Source organism: Gallus gallus, chromosome 2 (assembly GCF_016699485.2).
Source record: "Gallus gallus isolate bGalGal1 chromosome 2, bGalGal1.mat.broiler.GRCg7b, whole genome shotgun sequence".
Taxonomy (NCBI): Eukaryota; Metazoa; Chordata; class Aves; order Galliformes; family Phasianidae; genus Gallus; species Gallus gallus.
In genome coordinates, this window is record NC_052533.1 from 41,714,493 (window position 1) to 41,730,881 (window position 16,389).

Sequence of the window (16,389 nt, forward strand, 5' to 3'; positions counted from 1 at the left end):
GAGGTGGAAATGGGAACAAAATGTTGCTCTATACTTCAGCAATTTGTTTTCTTAATGTCAGAGAGGAATTGCCCTAATGGCTTCTGGCAATAATCCAGAGTATTACCCAAAGCCAAACAACGTCATCCTTTGAAAAACAAATCTTAGTTTTAAAGAGTTTCTTGGTTTCCTCTTTTTCTTTCAATATGAAGAGAAGGAAGATGCCTTTTAAAATGATGATCTTAAAGAATTAAATTATGATTTAATAATTAAAAAACATCTGACCACTCTGTGCTGAAACTTAAAGCCTTTCTCAAAGCTGAGCTAGTAATCAGGTTTGCATCATCTGTTCCAAACAAATACCTGTGATGATAATATGACAGAAATCTGCAAGGGTCCCTTTTATCTTTGTATGCTCAGTATTGCTGAAGAGCTTTGAATATTTACTGTTTTAAGTTCTTTCAATGTCAAGCTACAAAGCTTGGCAGAGTACAAACTATATTTAAAATAATCTTAATCTATATCCCGTCTTGTTAATGTGCATTAACATAGTCAGTGTTAGTCTATGAACCCTATGAGCTAGGATTATTATTTTTTATGTCAGGAAAAAAAGAAAACCTAGAAACGTTGCGCTTATTAACCAGAAATGTTTGTATCATATTGTTTGGTTGGTTTGTTGGGTTTTGGGTTTTTTTTTCAACATTCTCACTGTAATTTAATCATTTTTCATTAAAAAAAATCAATTTAGGATATGAAAAGATATTTCAGTTGTGTTGTTACAGGAAACTCTTCAAAATGCACGGAGACCATTTTCTTAACAGTCTAATCAAATAATCATTGTTATTCCAGGTCTAATAATTACAGAAAATGAAAAGAAAGAAAATGAAGAAATGATTACAGCTTTAAAAAAAAAAAAAAGTTCTCTGTAGTAATGTAGTTAATTTTTTTACCATGCATCTTGTAACTCCTGCTTTGCCTGGTGTTGTGTTCACCTTCCCGCTGGTACTAATGCCGGTAACTTCAGCCTAGCGCATCAGTGATGCATGCTCACCTAGTAGTGAGCCCTCAGCACCTGCAATCCTTCGCCAGGAATGCTTCTTCCTCACTCTAGGATCCATCTGGGGAAGTTTTCTTGGGTTTGCCAACATTGCTTTTCCTTCACTGGCCTACAAATTCATGTCGTATCAAAAACATTATGTGCATTTTACATGGTTTGGATGTTTTCTTTGTTAACCCTAAATGCTAAAGCTAGTTTTGCCCATTTCCAGGTCTGCATTTCTTTAACAACTAGAAAGTTGTTTGCAGACATGGGATCCCCCATGCCAGTTTATGCTTCACCTCTTACAGTTCCTTGCCCATAGCCTCATCCTATGTCTCCACTTCTCAAAGTTTCTGCTGATGTATCGGGCGGATTTTTCTACATTACTTCCTTAATTATGTTAGCTAAAAATATGCCATTCTACATAAGTAACATATCGTTTCTATTACCCATCTAAAAAGTCTGTAGAAACGAAAAGTCTGTTTTGCCCAGCTAGGTTGTGGATGCCCCCTCCCTGGAGGTGTTCAAGGCCAAGCTGGATGGGGCTTTGAGCAACCTGGTGTAGAGGGAGATGTCCCTGCCTATAGCAGGGGCTGGAACTAGATGATCTTAAGGACCCCTTCCAACCCAAACCATTCTATAGTTCTGTGATTCTAAGAATACAAAGATAAGTGGAAATAAAGCCAGTAGCCCCAAGGTCCTTAGAAGAACTGCAGTTACAACTTAAGCTATTAAAATGAAGCTCTAGCAGGGCCAAACCTGACAGACCTCAGTGCTGAAATCTTGCAAACCCAGACCCAAACCTGCGAGCTGGCACTAGCACTGGCAATACCATGCTTCTGGGCTGCAGACCTGCAGCATTACTGTAATGACTGCTCCTTAAAACAGGAGGAACTTCATGGCAGTAATGGACTGGCTGCAGAAGTGTGACTGGTCAGAATTTCTCATAGCATTTTTCATTGTTAAAGGAATCAGAAAAAAAAAAAAGTACAGTTTCAAGCATATCTTAGAGAACATCTGAGTAGAGTAAAGTTAGATTTTTTTTTTTAATGTCAGCAAGGGCCGTGATGAAAATGATGCAATAAAATTGCATTGTTTTTCCATATATGGAGTTTCTATGTATAAAAACTAAGAGATAAAGGGTAAAATCCTGAGACTTTTTGAATTAAATGTGTTTTCTCCCCACAGTTTTCCAGTGAATCACTGTGAATATGTGTGCTTCAGTACTATGCAACCTTCACTTGGGGTTGGCTATGCAGCTCTGTGTAGAGTTGACTTGAGATAAAATAACCCATGCTAGTAAAGCATGAAAAATGGAGTACATTCAAGAAAAGAGCTACAAAATGAAAGAAAGTCTGAATAACTACCTTTAAGGTTTACTAGGTCTTCTTAGTTTAAGCAAAGAGAAGGTTAGAGAAAATTTGGTATCTATTTTTAAAAACATAAACTCAGAAAAATACCTGTGACCTTTTCAGTCTTATTGAAAAAGGCATTGGATGATCTCGTATGTAGAAATGAAGGCTGAAAAAGCAAATCCAAACCAGTAGTCTGTGATTCAGTGAAGATAATAGTTTCTTAACACACAGTGAATCATCAAGAGATGCAATAGATGTCTATCATCAATTCTTTGGGTTTTAGCAGAAATGTAGGTATGAATTCCTTTATTACATAATGTACAGGCCTCTCATCAGATAATCATAATAATCTTTTTTTACTGTAAGTATCTATGAGTAAATGTGAGCAGAGTATTTCTTTCATCTTTATTCTCTCGGACAGAGTGAGAAGGGTGCAGTGAGAGCCACAAAACTGGTACTCTGTGACCCAAGAGGACTATTTTGCCCTTTGTTCTCTGCTAGAGACTGGAAGACTATTCATCTTTTAAATATATATAGGGAGTGAAAGTACTTGGTTTTGAAAAGTCACTGTTTTTGTTTTTTCATTTGATTTAGTTTAACTAATCAAGAATGTTAAATTGCTTAACAATGCAAATAGCTACTTGGACACCTTTTGAAGAAGCATAGTTATTTGTTCTGTTGATGTATGGGTAGGCAGGCTGTTGCAAGCTGGGAAGCTGGTTGCAAAATATATTACTGATCAAGTAACTGCTTCTAAGAAAATCCCTGTGCTTTAGAAGTTGGTGAGGGTTATGAATCACACTAGGAAAAGTTTTAAGGCTTTTCATAGTAACAGTGTGAAAAGCTGTTAGTGGATTTCACTGAGAACTCTTTTCTTTTATGAGTAGCCGTACCTTTACAGCATCCTACAATCTGTAGTCCTTGCAGCTGCTTCACAGTACCCAGATCATATTTAATGGAGAGGAAGACAGATATTAGTTTGTGTTTAGAGGGGAAGCATTTCTTGGCCAACTGCCAGTGTGGAGAGTAGGCAAAGTAAGAATTATTTAGACTGGAATCCCTGAAAAAAACCAAGAAGGATGCCTTTAATAATGAAATGTCAGAAGAGAGGGAGATAAAGTATTGTAGCAATAAATAGACTGAACCCACTAAGTAGGAAGAGTTTGCTGTGCTCTTACCACAATGATATATCCTGTAATAACAGAAGTAGCAGAATTTATCTGGGACGTGTGGTTAAATGTGCTCAGTCTTGAAAGAATGCAAGGCTTACATTTTCTTTAGACCACTCGTGCTCAGGGCAGAAAAAAAGGTAGTTGTCTTTGAGGTCTGACAACAATATCAAAGCCCAAGTCCCCACATCTGGACCCTAATTCCCTGCCAACTCAAAGAGCAGTGAGTCTAACTCCTGGGAAGGTCGTGCTTATGCATTCAGGAGAAGCATTCTGTACTGTCTGGGGGTGTCCATACTGCTCAGAGCAGAAAGGTAGCTGCAAACTCCTTCTGGCTGTACATGATCAATGCTAATGCAATCCAAGCTAAAACCCAGCTAAGTCCAAGCTAAAAACACCTGCTTGGAGAGGAGATTGTGTTTACGTAGCCAAGGCATTGCATTAACTACTTTGTGTGACTTTTGGCTTATTCATGTTCCATGCAGAGCCCTGCTGTGGCTGTTCAGAGCTTAGCTGCTGTGTGCCACACCCCATGGATTTACAGAGAAGTTCCACCATGATATACATTCTCCTCTTTGGGGAATTGGAATCCTAATGCCAAATAGTTTTGCGGGAAAGAACTGAAATAGCTGCTTGGCTTGGCTTAAGAAGGTGAAAGCAGAGTATTTTTTTTTTCTCTCACAGTTACAAATAAATGAGAGGAGTATGCAAAAGTGAAGGGAAGATCTGAGTAAGCCAAAAAGAGGGACAAACACAGGAGAATAATGAGAACAGACTGGCCAATAAAGAAATTTTGTCTGGAAATCAAGAGGGATTTTAGCCAGCAGGTCACAGTGTGGCTCTGGAATTGTCTTCCAGTGGGAGCAGTAGAGGCAATAAGTAACTAAATCACTAACTTGAACCTGAGGGCCTGTCAGAGATTAGGCAGGGGCTTGTGTGATGCAGTGGCGACATAAAATTGCAGGATATTTGAGCTGACAACTCTGGCACACTTCTGTGATTCAGCAGCTCTGGTCTTAGGTCATTAAATAATTTAACAGCACATGAAGTAAGTGAACAGGAAGTGTGCGTGTGTGAGTATTTGCATGTGTATGTATACATACATATAGTCACAGATATACTTACATGGAGTACTTTCATCTGAAGAGGAAAGTAATGCCATAAGTCAGTTTACTGTCTGATTGGTAGAACACTATCAGTTTACAGTATGATTGAGCCAAAGGAGAGACTTGCCTGTTAGGAAGAGAGTTCCTGCTCTTTCTTACAACTAAGTGCAAGAACAACGTAAGAAAATAAATACTGTCCAAGTAAATTTCATTTTGTTGCCTATTTGTCTGTCCCAGCATTTCCTTCAGTAACTGTCCTTTCTACTGTAATGGAACACTTCCTTCACAGCAGGAAAATTCATGTTACAATTCTGGTGCTTTTGACATATAAATCTACATGTCACTGAAAAAGGAGTTGCCCTTAATGTGTATTTAATAATCTATTTCATCTTTACCTAATATGGCACTACCTTGTGAGGAACAGGAGTAGTCTTCCTTCTCCTGACTGTCCTTGACTCTGAAATAGTGCTCAGGGGATGAAGGTGAATGAGGTTGTGTGTCTGTGCATTGATTTGTAGGTTCGGCAACTGTCACCAGCATGGCTCCAGGGGTGCCCCAGGGATTCAGAGCTCTCAACAGCACTATGGCTGAGACCAAGCTGAATCGCATGAGGGAGTAAGTAACATATTTGTGTGTTAGCAATATCTAGGCAATGAAGATGGATTTGAAAAATGGCAGAAGGTAAATAAAACTGTGTTGCCTCCCCTCCCCAAAAAATCCCTAACATGCTAAGGTGTGTTTCACAAGCTGGATATCTACTTGCCTGCACAGAGGTTGAAGTTTGACAGTCAGTTCTGATTGTTTTCTTGTAAGCTGCACAATCACTGTCATCTTTTCTGAGATCTAGTTAGTTTTCACTGCTGTCTGGGTCACTGAGCTGCAGATCTTCGTGTTCCCACCATGTTTGCTCCCTCACCCACACTTCATTCTAGCATAGAAAAAAAGGCTAAAATTTGTTTCCTACAGTGATACGATGATTAAAACCAAATTTAATTGCTATTGCCTTGGGTTTTCAAATGAGACAAGGGAAGTTGCATGCACAGTTCCCTTTGAAACTCAATTGCTTTCAACATCATTAACCATCACCTGCACTTTATTAATAAAGATTTCAAAGTCTTAATAAAAAAAGATCTGTGCTTCCACTCTAAACTGTACTGGTTGGCATATCTTGAGTTTCATCCAGTAAACTGTCAGTAATTTGTGGCTTTCCAAGATTTATTGCTTCCCAGTCTAGGTACTGAACTGATAATCATAATATTATTTATTATTTCTGAACTCAGTTTTTCTTCACAGTATTGCAACATTCAAATGATTTCAGGTTCTAAGCTCCTTAAAAAAGGACATGTCTATCTTGTATGAGTGGACAGTATCAATGATAGGGCATATGTTATCAGAGTCCAGATAGTTAATGCTCACGTTTGCATGATACCATAAGAGAAAACTAAGGTAACTGTAACTGTATTGATGCCAATCACTGTTTATAATGCACTACTGTGTACAATGTGCTGTATATTCAAGAGAAATAGCAATCTGATTTACTCCAGATAGAAGCTTCTCTGTTTTATGATACTGCAATAAACAGCTGTTCCTTGGGTTTTACTTCACGGCTTAGTCCTTATTATGAAACTAATCAGCAGGTTTCACAGTCAACCAATCTGATTCCTTTCCATTCTCTTTTCATAGAAAGTACTTAAAAAAACAAACCCAAATGCATCACGTTGCACCGACTAGTTGCAAGGTCGGGTTGTTTAGTCAAAATACTCACTGGTCTTCCAGCCTTCACCTTATGTTCTTACAGTTACAGGATAAACCGTAGCTATTTGAGCTTCATGGTCATTGTCTCTAGGGCTGAGGTACAATTAAATCACTTCTTGAAAAATCTGCCTTTCAGTGCTGTCTCTCTATTTTCACAGTTCGTTGTTTCTGATAGGATCAGCATGCAACGGTGGTGAAATGCTGAAAAAATTACAAGTGCTGTTGTATGATCCTTTGGAAATGGCACATCACAATGTAGTTTATAAAACAGTCAAATGCTGATGAAAAGCCTGATTAATTTCAGTATTTATATTCAATGCATTAGACCTCATTGTTTTGGAACACTTTTCTTGTCATCTAATTCCTGAATGAGAATGGTCAGCTGCCCACCCAGTTGGCATCTTGAGAATAACCAGCAGACTGCATCTGTGGGCCATACTGTAAGCCATTTTAAAGTAAGAATCATTAAGAGAAAAACTGGAGAGGGGAGTTACTTTGGGTTTGCTTGTTGTTGTTTGGAAAGTATGGGTATAATTTCCCTCTTGTGAACTGTAATAGGTCGTTCAAAGAAGTCTGTCTAAATATCTACTCATGGTACTGTGCTTTCTCCTGAATATAGTATGACCATGTGATATCAGAATATCTAGATATCTAAGTATGTAAAGGCATGTTCATTGCTTGGATATCAGGGTGTTAAGGAGCAAGTAAGTGAGCACAGTACCCAGCACACACATACAAAAGGAGATCCTTGCAAATTCTCACACACCTGCAGTTTGCCCGTAGAGCACAGTGAGAGAGTTTTCAGTGGGGAGAAGGAAGTATACTTATTCAGAATGATGTGTGAAGCCTCATCTGCTCTGTTCATCTCTCAGCAAACTTCACGTGATGTGTTGTACTTCTGTTTGTCAGAGTGCCTATTTCAGAAGCTTCTGCTGTAATCTTGTGCAAGGTCTTATACAAATATTCATGTGAGAGGGTATCAGGAAGTTGTGCTAAAAGCCTTTACAGGAGTGTAGAAGGAGGAAGACATTGATGTTCTTGAGTAGGTAGGTGTCCTTTGTCTCCTATTTTAACTTAAAAAAAAAAAAAAAGCTTCACCTATAGACAGCTTGAGACTGTTTATGATTTAGTCACCAGCTTCCTTCACTGTAGTCCCTGAGTGTTTCCTCCAATCCCATTGTACTCCCTGTCTCAGCATTTTTAGTTGTTGTTCTCTCAGTAAAAGCCATGATAAAATCACCCACTCCAGTGACAACAATTTCTAGTTTATTATACTTGATATCAGGATTCATTATAAAGTTCATAGCAGCATAGATTTAACTTTATCTTTCAAGTGGAGTTCGTTCTGTCTGCAAGATTTCTACTTCAATGCTAACAAGTTTAATATTAGGATCTTCTGCGGTCTTTATAAGAAATCTCGATTTCTTGAACTAGCTCCTGCAAAGGTTATCTGAGCTTTTTCTCATTATGCTTCTTCCCAGCTTTGCATTCTAACAGTAGGAAGTAAGCCAAGTATACAGAGTTCTGTGACTCACACAGTTTTTTAGGCTTAGGAGCCTTGTTAGATGTAGGAAACAGGAGTATTTTCTGACCTGGCCACCATCTCATTCTCATGGTGGTTGCTATCCCTGATGGTACTTCCTGCTGCAGTCTAAGAAGCTATACTCTCACATGCTCTCTAGAGACAAATTGTCTTCACCAGAGAGAGAAATGAGGAAAAATGAATGGCAATTTCACTGATGCTACCCTATAGAGATTTTGTAGTTACGCATCTCAGAAGAGATCCACACTATTCTTCAGAAAACCCCTGAAGCGAAAGCACTTTTTTTCCATCGGATCAAATTGTTATACCAGCTGTAACTTTTTTTTTCTTTTCCCTCACTGATGTCCATAAAGCTTGTCAAAGCCTCCTTTACAAGATATCCGAAGCTTTGTCAGTACTCATTACCTGAAAAACTGACTTTGTCCCTAGGGAAAACCTTTAGAACAGTCATTGTAGCAAATGCTTGTTTTCTGCTTCTGAAAAGCTTAGTAGATGGAACTGATTGCTTTCTTCAGCAGCGCCCTTAAGAAGCTGCGGAGGTCAAAGTCTACTTTAAAAGAGATAGGCCCATCACGTTCGGATATGTAACTGAAAAAAAAAAAAAAAAAAGATTTTATAAAGATTTTATATAGGAAGTGGAGCATCTCCCTTATGAGGAGAGGATGAGGGAGCTGGGTCTCTTTAACTAGGAGAAGAGGAGACTGAGGGGTGACCTCATTCATGCTTATAAGAAGATAAAGGGTGAGTGTCAGGAGGATGAAGCCAGGCTCTTCTCAGTGACGTCCAATGATAGGACAAGGGACAGTGGGTGCAAGCTGGAACATAGGAGGTTCCACATAAATACAAGAAAAAACTTATTCATGGTGAGGTTAACAGAACACTGGAACAGGCTTCTCAGAGAGGTTGTGGAGTCTTCTTCTCTGGAGACATTCAAAACCCACCTGGACGCATTCCTGAGTGACCTGATCTAGGTGTTCCTGCTCCAGCAGGGGGATTGGACTAGATGATCTTTCAAAGTCCCTTCCAATCCATGACATTCTCCTTTTCATCTTGGTGTATCTTATTATGAGGCCCTTCATTCCACGTAGCTGACTGTCTCAGATGGCTCTTCACAAGTGTATGGACAGTCTTATGATGTATGCTTGAGATCTGAAGTCACTATGGGGCTTCATGATCTAAAGGTGAGAAATAAGACAAGTGTTTGCAGACATTTATGGAAAAGAAAAAGCCTTTCTTGGGGCTCTGGTGCTGGTGCTTGTATTCACAATTGCACCTCCCTTTATTATGTAGTACTTGCATCTCAGCTGTCCAGTGAGGGGAGGCTTCCCTTTGAAACATTCTTGACACTGCAGTGAAAATTCATCTTTTGGGCTTTGAAAAATGAGAATTTCTGTTTTACAGAGTAAGGCTTTTTTTTTTTTTTTTTTTTTTTTTGCATAGTTTAGTATTTATGGGATAGAATTTATATCTTGTTCTCCCTGCGCTTAAAATACAAAAAGAAATAAAAGTGTAAAAAAATGAGGAAAAAACTATTAGTACAGAGTACTTTGTGCTCCTTTGGGGAGGTATCCATGAATACATACAGTGAGTCATTTTAATGGCAGTGAACTTTAATATGCAATTTAGAATTCAATAAAATGTATGTCAGTAAAAGGAAAAGGCTTTTATGCCCCAAATTTTAAGTAAATTAAAATCCTTTAGCACAGCAGTAAGCACCTCTTAGTCAGTCCCTGAAGTCTTACACACAGCAGTCTGCCATGATCAGGCAAAAGACTTCATCATCACCTGCTGAGTGTAAGTAAAGCTGTCTTTCAGAAGGCATGGAGAAAAGGCATATAGTGATATTTTTGTTCTATTCCTGTGACTGCTCATAACACTATTGGTTAAGACTCACAAACAGTATGCATATATACTTCTTTTGCTTGTGACGTTGGCATCAAATATATCGTTCATCTTAAAAATTCATAAAGAAAGGTCATACTGAAGTGATTGAATGGGAACTGAATATTCTGTAACAGTAGTAGTCCTAAAAATGCCTGAAGTGCAGAAGACTCTGTGTACATTTATTCCTGCACATTTTTTAGCTCTTGTTGTGAAGAGATTGGCTGTTTGATTTAGTGATTTATTAGATGTTGGATGGGCCTTCCTCAGGGCCGACTCTGAGCCTACTGAAAATGAGTTTGTTATTGACATCACTGAGGACAACTTTAGGTGAAGCCAAATGCAAGAAATACAGAAAATCTAACTGGAGCTTTAGGCTTAAAAAATCTCAGAGGCCTTTGGTTGCTATTAAATGTCATGTTGAAAGTATTATGATGTAAATGTACCTGAGGACTAAGGTATTTTCTTGCAGACAAGAAACCTATTTGGTATTGCCACTGTCTGAGCTGTGACTGATTTTTGCAGCCAGGTAGAGAACATTATTCTTGAGGATATCGATGCTGTAATGTTTCTGAGCATGAGATTTCCTCTTATACATACTTCAGTTATTCTGTTTAACACTCTGTTTTCTGGTAGTAATTTCAGTGTTGTGATCCCACGACAGCTTACAGTGTAAATGTAGATTTTTACTTTCCATGGGCTAAGCCAAAATATTAGTTGCATATCCATCCTCCTTGTCACAATTTTTAGTGCACTTCATTTTCAAAGGCCAGTCTCCATCTCTTAGCGTTTAGGGCCTGTTGGGGTCCTAATCTCCAGGATTACTTGCTCCAGTACTTCTGAGGCACTATCCCTCTCATTCAGACTGTGTGCACGTTGAATTTTATCCTTTCATCTAGAACAGTGTGATCCTTGGTATCTGGATTCATCAAATTATATCTTCAAGATTAGAGTGGTAGGTAAGGAGGGATGTGAAAGTGTGTAAATCTTGGAAAATCCGCTGTATTCATTTAGACCTTACCTAGCTCCTGTGCAGGAAACAAATCACAATACTTGAGTAGATCCAGTTTTCTCAAGAGAGAGTTCATTACAAGTGGCTCCTCCTTTTCTGCCCAGTACATGCAGAGTCACACAGGGAGCAATGGCAAAGGAATTAGCAAGGTTCATGTTTCACATCTTCAGGTTGAATGTGTTTTGTGCTGTAACATGACAGAATTTCTGTACTATTGAGTTGCAAATGATGGCATCTTTAAAATTGTCAAGACACACGCCCAGAGTATCATAGTTATTTGCCTTCAATTTTAGTGGCTGCTCAGTTTTTCTTGTTATTCTTTTCAACAGGCTTTCACCCTGATGTGTACTGTAGGAGGGGAGAGAGGACTATGGTAGAAATTTGTGCTGGTTCTCCAATACATCTGAGCTCAGCAAAAGTTGCAAGTGATTCATAATTTAGTTGTTAGGTGGGAATGTACTGATTATATAGATCTCAAAGTACACCCTGCCAGCTATGAGCAAGGTCAGAATTTACCAGCTGCTCTTGGAAAGTATTTGGCAAGAACAGTGTGTTTTCCCCCTTTTTTTTTCTATTTTACTTTGAAGTTACTGTATATATATATTGCTCCAGCTTTATGATTTTGGGAAATGGGATTCTGTTTTGAAGTCCCAGGTTACTAATCCAAATGTCCTTGGATTTTTACCCAGTCTGTAGAATAGGACATGTGTTGACTCTGGTACAAAGCCCTCAGCCGTGCAGCCTAAATTTAATCAATACTGGGTTATTTGCTATATGTCAGTATAAAAATGTCCACAAGTATTGTTATCATAGAGTCATAGAATAACTTAGGTTGGAAGAGACCTTAAAGATCATCAAACTCCAACCTCCTCCCGTGGGTAGCGTTATATATAGCCAATATATAAAACAGCACAATTAAGCTTTGATATGGCTTGTTGGGATGCTCATCCTGGTGTTCATTTTACACATTGTTGAGCCTCAGGTCCAACACTTAAAATGAACTGTAAGATTTCAAATTTACTTGGTTATGTTCAAAAAAACTCAGACTTTTTCACCTTCTTTACTGGGCTGCATTTCATAGATCTGTGAGCCATTCTGTTATCCTGAATTTTAAAGGATTTTTTTTAAAGTGGATACTCATGTCATAATTGCTTTAGTGGTAGAGAATTTTCATCCAGTCTGAAAATTGTATTCCAGTTACAAAACACATAATTATTGATATAGAATCATCCATTTTAAAATGTCAAGTAGCCCCGAACACTCAAAACATTACAATTAGACTAATACATCTTTTTGTTTTGCACAAAAAACATAATTTCCCTAGTTTCCCATGCTGTGCATACATCATACATAGACTGAGCTATTCAGTTTTCTAGTGCCTTAATTTTGTCAGTCATTTCCAAATGTGAGAATGCTCTCACATGTCATTAGTTATATAGTCTATTTTCAGTATAGGTACCCTTAAAGAATCTTGACAGTGTTTGCTAGATGCAGCATAGTGACCTTGGGAGGTTTATTGAGGCACGTGGAAGTAATAAAGATAGCAAATACTCAGATGGCACTCAGCAAATCCCTGTGGAAAGAGGTTAGCAATGCAGAGCTGCTGTAATAAAAACAGACTCAAAGAGAATTTCTTTGTTCATCGTAATTTTATTTTTTTTTCACTTATTTCACTGAAAAATCAGAACTCTTTTTGTTTTTTTCCTTACCTTGCAGGAAATTGGTTAGGCACATAGCTCTGGAGGGAGGGAAATACTGTGCTGAAACTCCTGCTGTCTCCCAGTAGAGACCATGAAGACTACTTTAGAGTAATGAGTATTTGGCCTGTAATTTCTACCAGTTTCTCCCAGAAGACAGATTCTATCCCTGAGTGATTGATTTATGATAGTTTTCCACTTGCCGAATCATTCATATTCAATGAAGACTTAAGGACTCAGTGCAAATTAACTTGCTGGACAGGTTGCTTGGAGTTCTGGGGCTAGGTATAAAGCACAAAAAATACCCCTCCATTTCCCCTTCTCACAAACTCTGTTCTGATTTCTGTAGATAGAATTCAACAGCTCTAAATTCTAGTTCACAGTTCTCCCAAGAGCTGATGCTAGCTTTTACTAATTAATTTATCTCGGAAAATGAAATGCATAGAGAATATTATTGATATTTTTTCAGCTTTGTCTACCGCTTTAAATAATAAGATTCTTATTATCTCAGAGGAAAACGTGTTCTAAATATGCTTTAAATTTTGCAGATCCTTGAAGTAGGGTGTCAGAGTTTTGTTTGCAATGAAATTAAGGTGCTTTAATTCAGGAGGTATGAAGTAATTAAGGATGAGTTATGAAAATTATCATTGTCTTCAAGTGAAGAAATTTTCATTCCGCGATATTACAATGAAAGTCAAAGTCCACTGGGGCTTGAAGGTGACTGTAGGGGCTAGTCTTAACAATTTACTAGCTTTTCTATAATAATTCGTCCCACTTTTTCTTCTTTTTTAATATGCCCTTTTCTTAGACTTTGCCATACTTACCACATTCTCAAGACCCGACAGACGTCAGAACTAGAAAGGACAAACAAGTACTCCAGATGGGGCCTCACAAGGGTGGAGTTGAGGGGGACAATCACCTATTGCCTCCCTCACTCTGCTGGGACATACCTTTTATGCCCCACCAGCCCTAATCACGATCCACTTGTCTCCATCCACTCGGATGGATATTTCATGCTCAGAAAACTTTCAAAGCTGACAATGAAGTAATTATGTGTAAGATTAGCATATTGAAATCCCTAAATTTTCAGTGGTTAACGTAGGAGCTGCGTGTTCGCTGTCTGCTGTGGCAGAGGTGAGATGTTATTGCTGCTCTCTGATCCAGGGGGGCTTTCACAGTACCGTCCTGGTGTGCTCAGCTGTGACTTGTGCAGTGTGTGGTGGCTGAGGAATAACCCATGCCACAGCTCCCTGAAGCACTGTGAAAATGCTGTGTGGGAAAGGCTGATTCCCCGTGGGGACAGAGGAGAGAGGGCAGAATGGTTTTAAATGATAGTTACTATCATGCACCCCAAGAGATAAGCTGTAAACCCCCTCAGCTGCTGATTTGTGTCATGGTCATCCTTCAAGGCAGGATGAAAAGCTGTTGAGAGGTACTAACCCACCTACTGACACCCATGGAGGAGCACAAACTCCAGCATTAATCTTGTTTTGTGGCTTTTGTCAGTGCTGCATAAAGGTAGGTGTATTGTAGTTGATCTCCAGACCAGAAAAGAAATATTAACACATAGCTAGTAGCACTACAGTCAAAATAAAGGCCCGCAGGATAATAGGAAATTCTTTGTTCACCCAGGGAAAGATTTACAGCTTCCTCAGCCAGCCGAGAACACATAATTACATTGTCAGATTTTAGTAATTTTGCACTGATGCGTAGGAAATCAATTGCAAATCACCAGATATCCTGATGCATTCATTTGGACCCAGCTCCATGGAATGACTTGGCACATTTTTAGGCACAGTTGGACACCCTGAGTATAAAATTGCCATTCTGAAGGCTCCTATTTAGCTCCCCTCCAACACTGGCAGGGAGTCAAAGCACTAAGTGCCTATGATTTAGCTGATATTGATACTGCTTCTCAGATGCTTAGAAGCACCTTATCCTTAACAGAACCAACTCTCTGTCTCATGCCAAAACCCTATCATTAGCCACAAATCAGATATCTGTCTGCCTCCGTGGCCTTTGGGGCTTGTTCCAGTTAATTTTCTCTAGGCATTTATTCTCTGCTGCACAGAAGCTGGCAGCATGAGGCATCTTATTCCAAACCACGGTTGCCAAGGATGACTGTGCAGGGACTGGCAGTAGCTGCTCTCAGCCAGTAGGCTGGCGGTCAGAGCATGCTTGGGGCTATGGAGGGCCCCAGCCCTGCGACACTTCATCCTGGATCATTGGGGTGGCCCTCTGCAGCCACAAGGAGTGAGGGAGGCTGGACTCACTGTTGAATTTCTTCCAGTTTGCAGTGGGAAAGCACGCACTCTGGGCATTCACTTACATATGAAAACCTGGATTTCAGTCCTTTGGAGAATTACTTGAACTAGTTTATCCATGAACTGTGGTGTTGCCCTACTGAATGTCTCCCAGTGGGGCTGGCTAAAGGCTTAAGGCCTGGAGCTTAGATTGTATCAATTAGTTTTGATAAAATGTATTTAATGTAGCTAGGCTGTGCTAGGAGAAGGAGTTTAATTGGAGCTGACCTGTATCCAGACAGTGGGATGTCTTCCCAGCAGGGAATGGGTATGACTTAAGAGGCATGCAGTGTGCGATGATATGAAGACTCCTGTGTGTCTTCTGTCACAGCTTGTGCTTCCAGCTCTACCAGGGATGTCTCAGCAAAAATGTTTTTCCCAGTCCAGGTGGAATGGTGGAAAGTGAGAAAACAGAAGCTAAGACATAGAACGGGTAACTTTTTTACATGGTCTGATAGCAATAGAAAAAGGGGAAATGGCTTTGAACTAAAAGAGGAAAAAGTTAGATGTTAGGAAAAAGTTATTTACTCAGAGGGTGGTAAGGCACTTTAAGAGGTTGCCCAGAGAAGCTGTGGTGCCCCATCCCTGGAGGCGCTCAAGGTCAGGTTGAATGGAGCCCTGGGCAGCCTGATCCAGTGGGTGGCAGCCCTGCCCCCGGCAGGTGGTTGGAGTTCTTTAATGTCTCTTCCAACCTAAGCCATTCTATGATTCTGTGTCAGGTATCCCCTGTGCTTGTGGATCTTTGCTGAGAAAGGAATGATGGCTCATTTCTGGGGGAAAATAGTGAGTTTGGAGGTGAGTGAGCTACAAGAATAAATGGCTGATAATCAGAATACTTGGGAGTGTGAATGGCGGCTCTGTGCTGGTTCTCACAGCACATTCAGAAGTTAGGCTTTTAGCTATTTTGAAATTGTAGGTGCAGGTGTGCCACACCTCGTGTGAAATAGTACCTATAAACAGAAATTTAGTGCAAAATCCATCATTGTGCCTCTGTAGACCTTCATGTGGATGGAAAAATATAAGGGTTGTAATGAGCCAACTTTGCTTTCTAGGAAATCACTTCCCCCACTCCGTAGGTATAATAAAAGATTTGGTACTGTGTTTGACACGTACTGTCCGAGATCCCAAATTTCTCTCCCCATCGCAGAAAATGTTCCAGGTGGTAGCAGACTCGTATTAATGCAGCTTTCAAGTCCAAATAGAGCCTGATGCGTTCTTCTGTAAAAGGAGGTTATAATTTTTGTCACCTACCCCTTAATTTTCAAACTATGAGCACTTTTCCCCTAATTCTATTGTATCGAGTATTATACAGAGGAGCTAATTTGCATGCTCTGCGAAGCTACACTGAAAAGATTCCAGTCTGCAGGCAACATTTATTAGCAGAAGCAATACTCCTGAGCTATGTGTTTGCTTAATTTTTCGTCTTTATATAGAAAGGAATGACAAAAACAGTTTGTTGACAAGAGAAGGAAGAAAGGATCTCTGCAGGCATTGATGAAGCAGTCATGATTTCTAAATCGCTTCTCATTGATTGGTTTTTAACCATTGGA

The 16,389-nt window shown here is 39.5% G+C and overlaps 1 protein-coding gene across 4 annotated transcripts in view; it reads left to right on the forward strand.

Annotated features, from left to right (window-relative positions):
- NEK11 (NIMA related kinase 11) overlaps nucleotides 1-16,389 on the forward strand; it is a 98,297-nt gene that overhangs the window by 78,133 nt on the left and 3,775 nt on the right. For 3 of the 4 annotated variants that reach the window (XM_025147490.3, XM_003640741.6, XM_025147491.3), the window contains one exon: nucleotides 5,167-5,263. The exons of the other annotated variant lie outside the window; for it this stretch is intronic. In XM_025147490.3, the coding sequence (XP_025003258.2) occupies nucleotides 5,167-5,263 (97 nt within the window). The remainder of the gene's footprint in view (nucleotides 1-5,166; nucleotides 5,264-16,389) is intronic. 4 annotated transcript variants of the gene reach the window in all.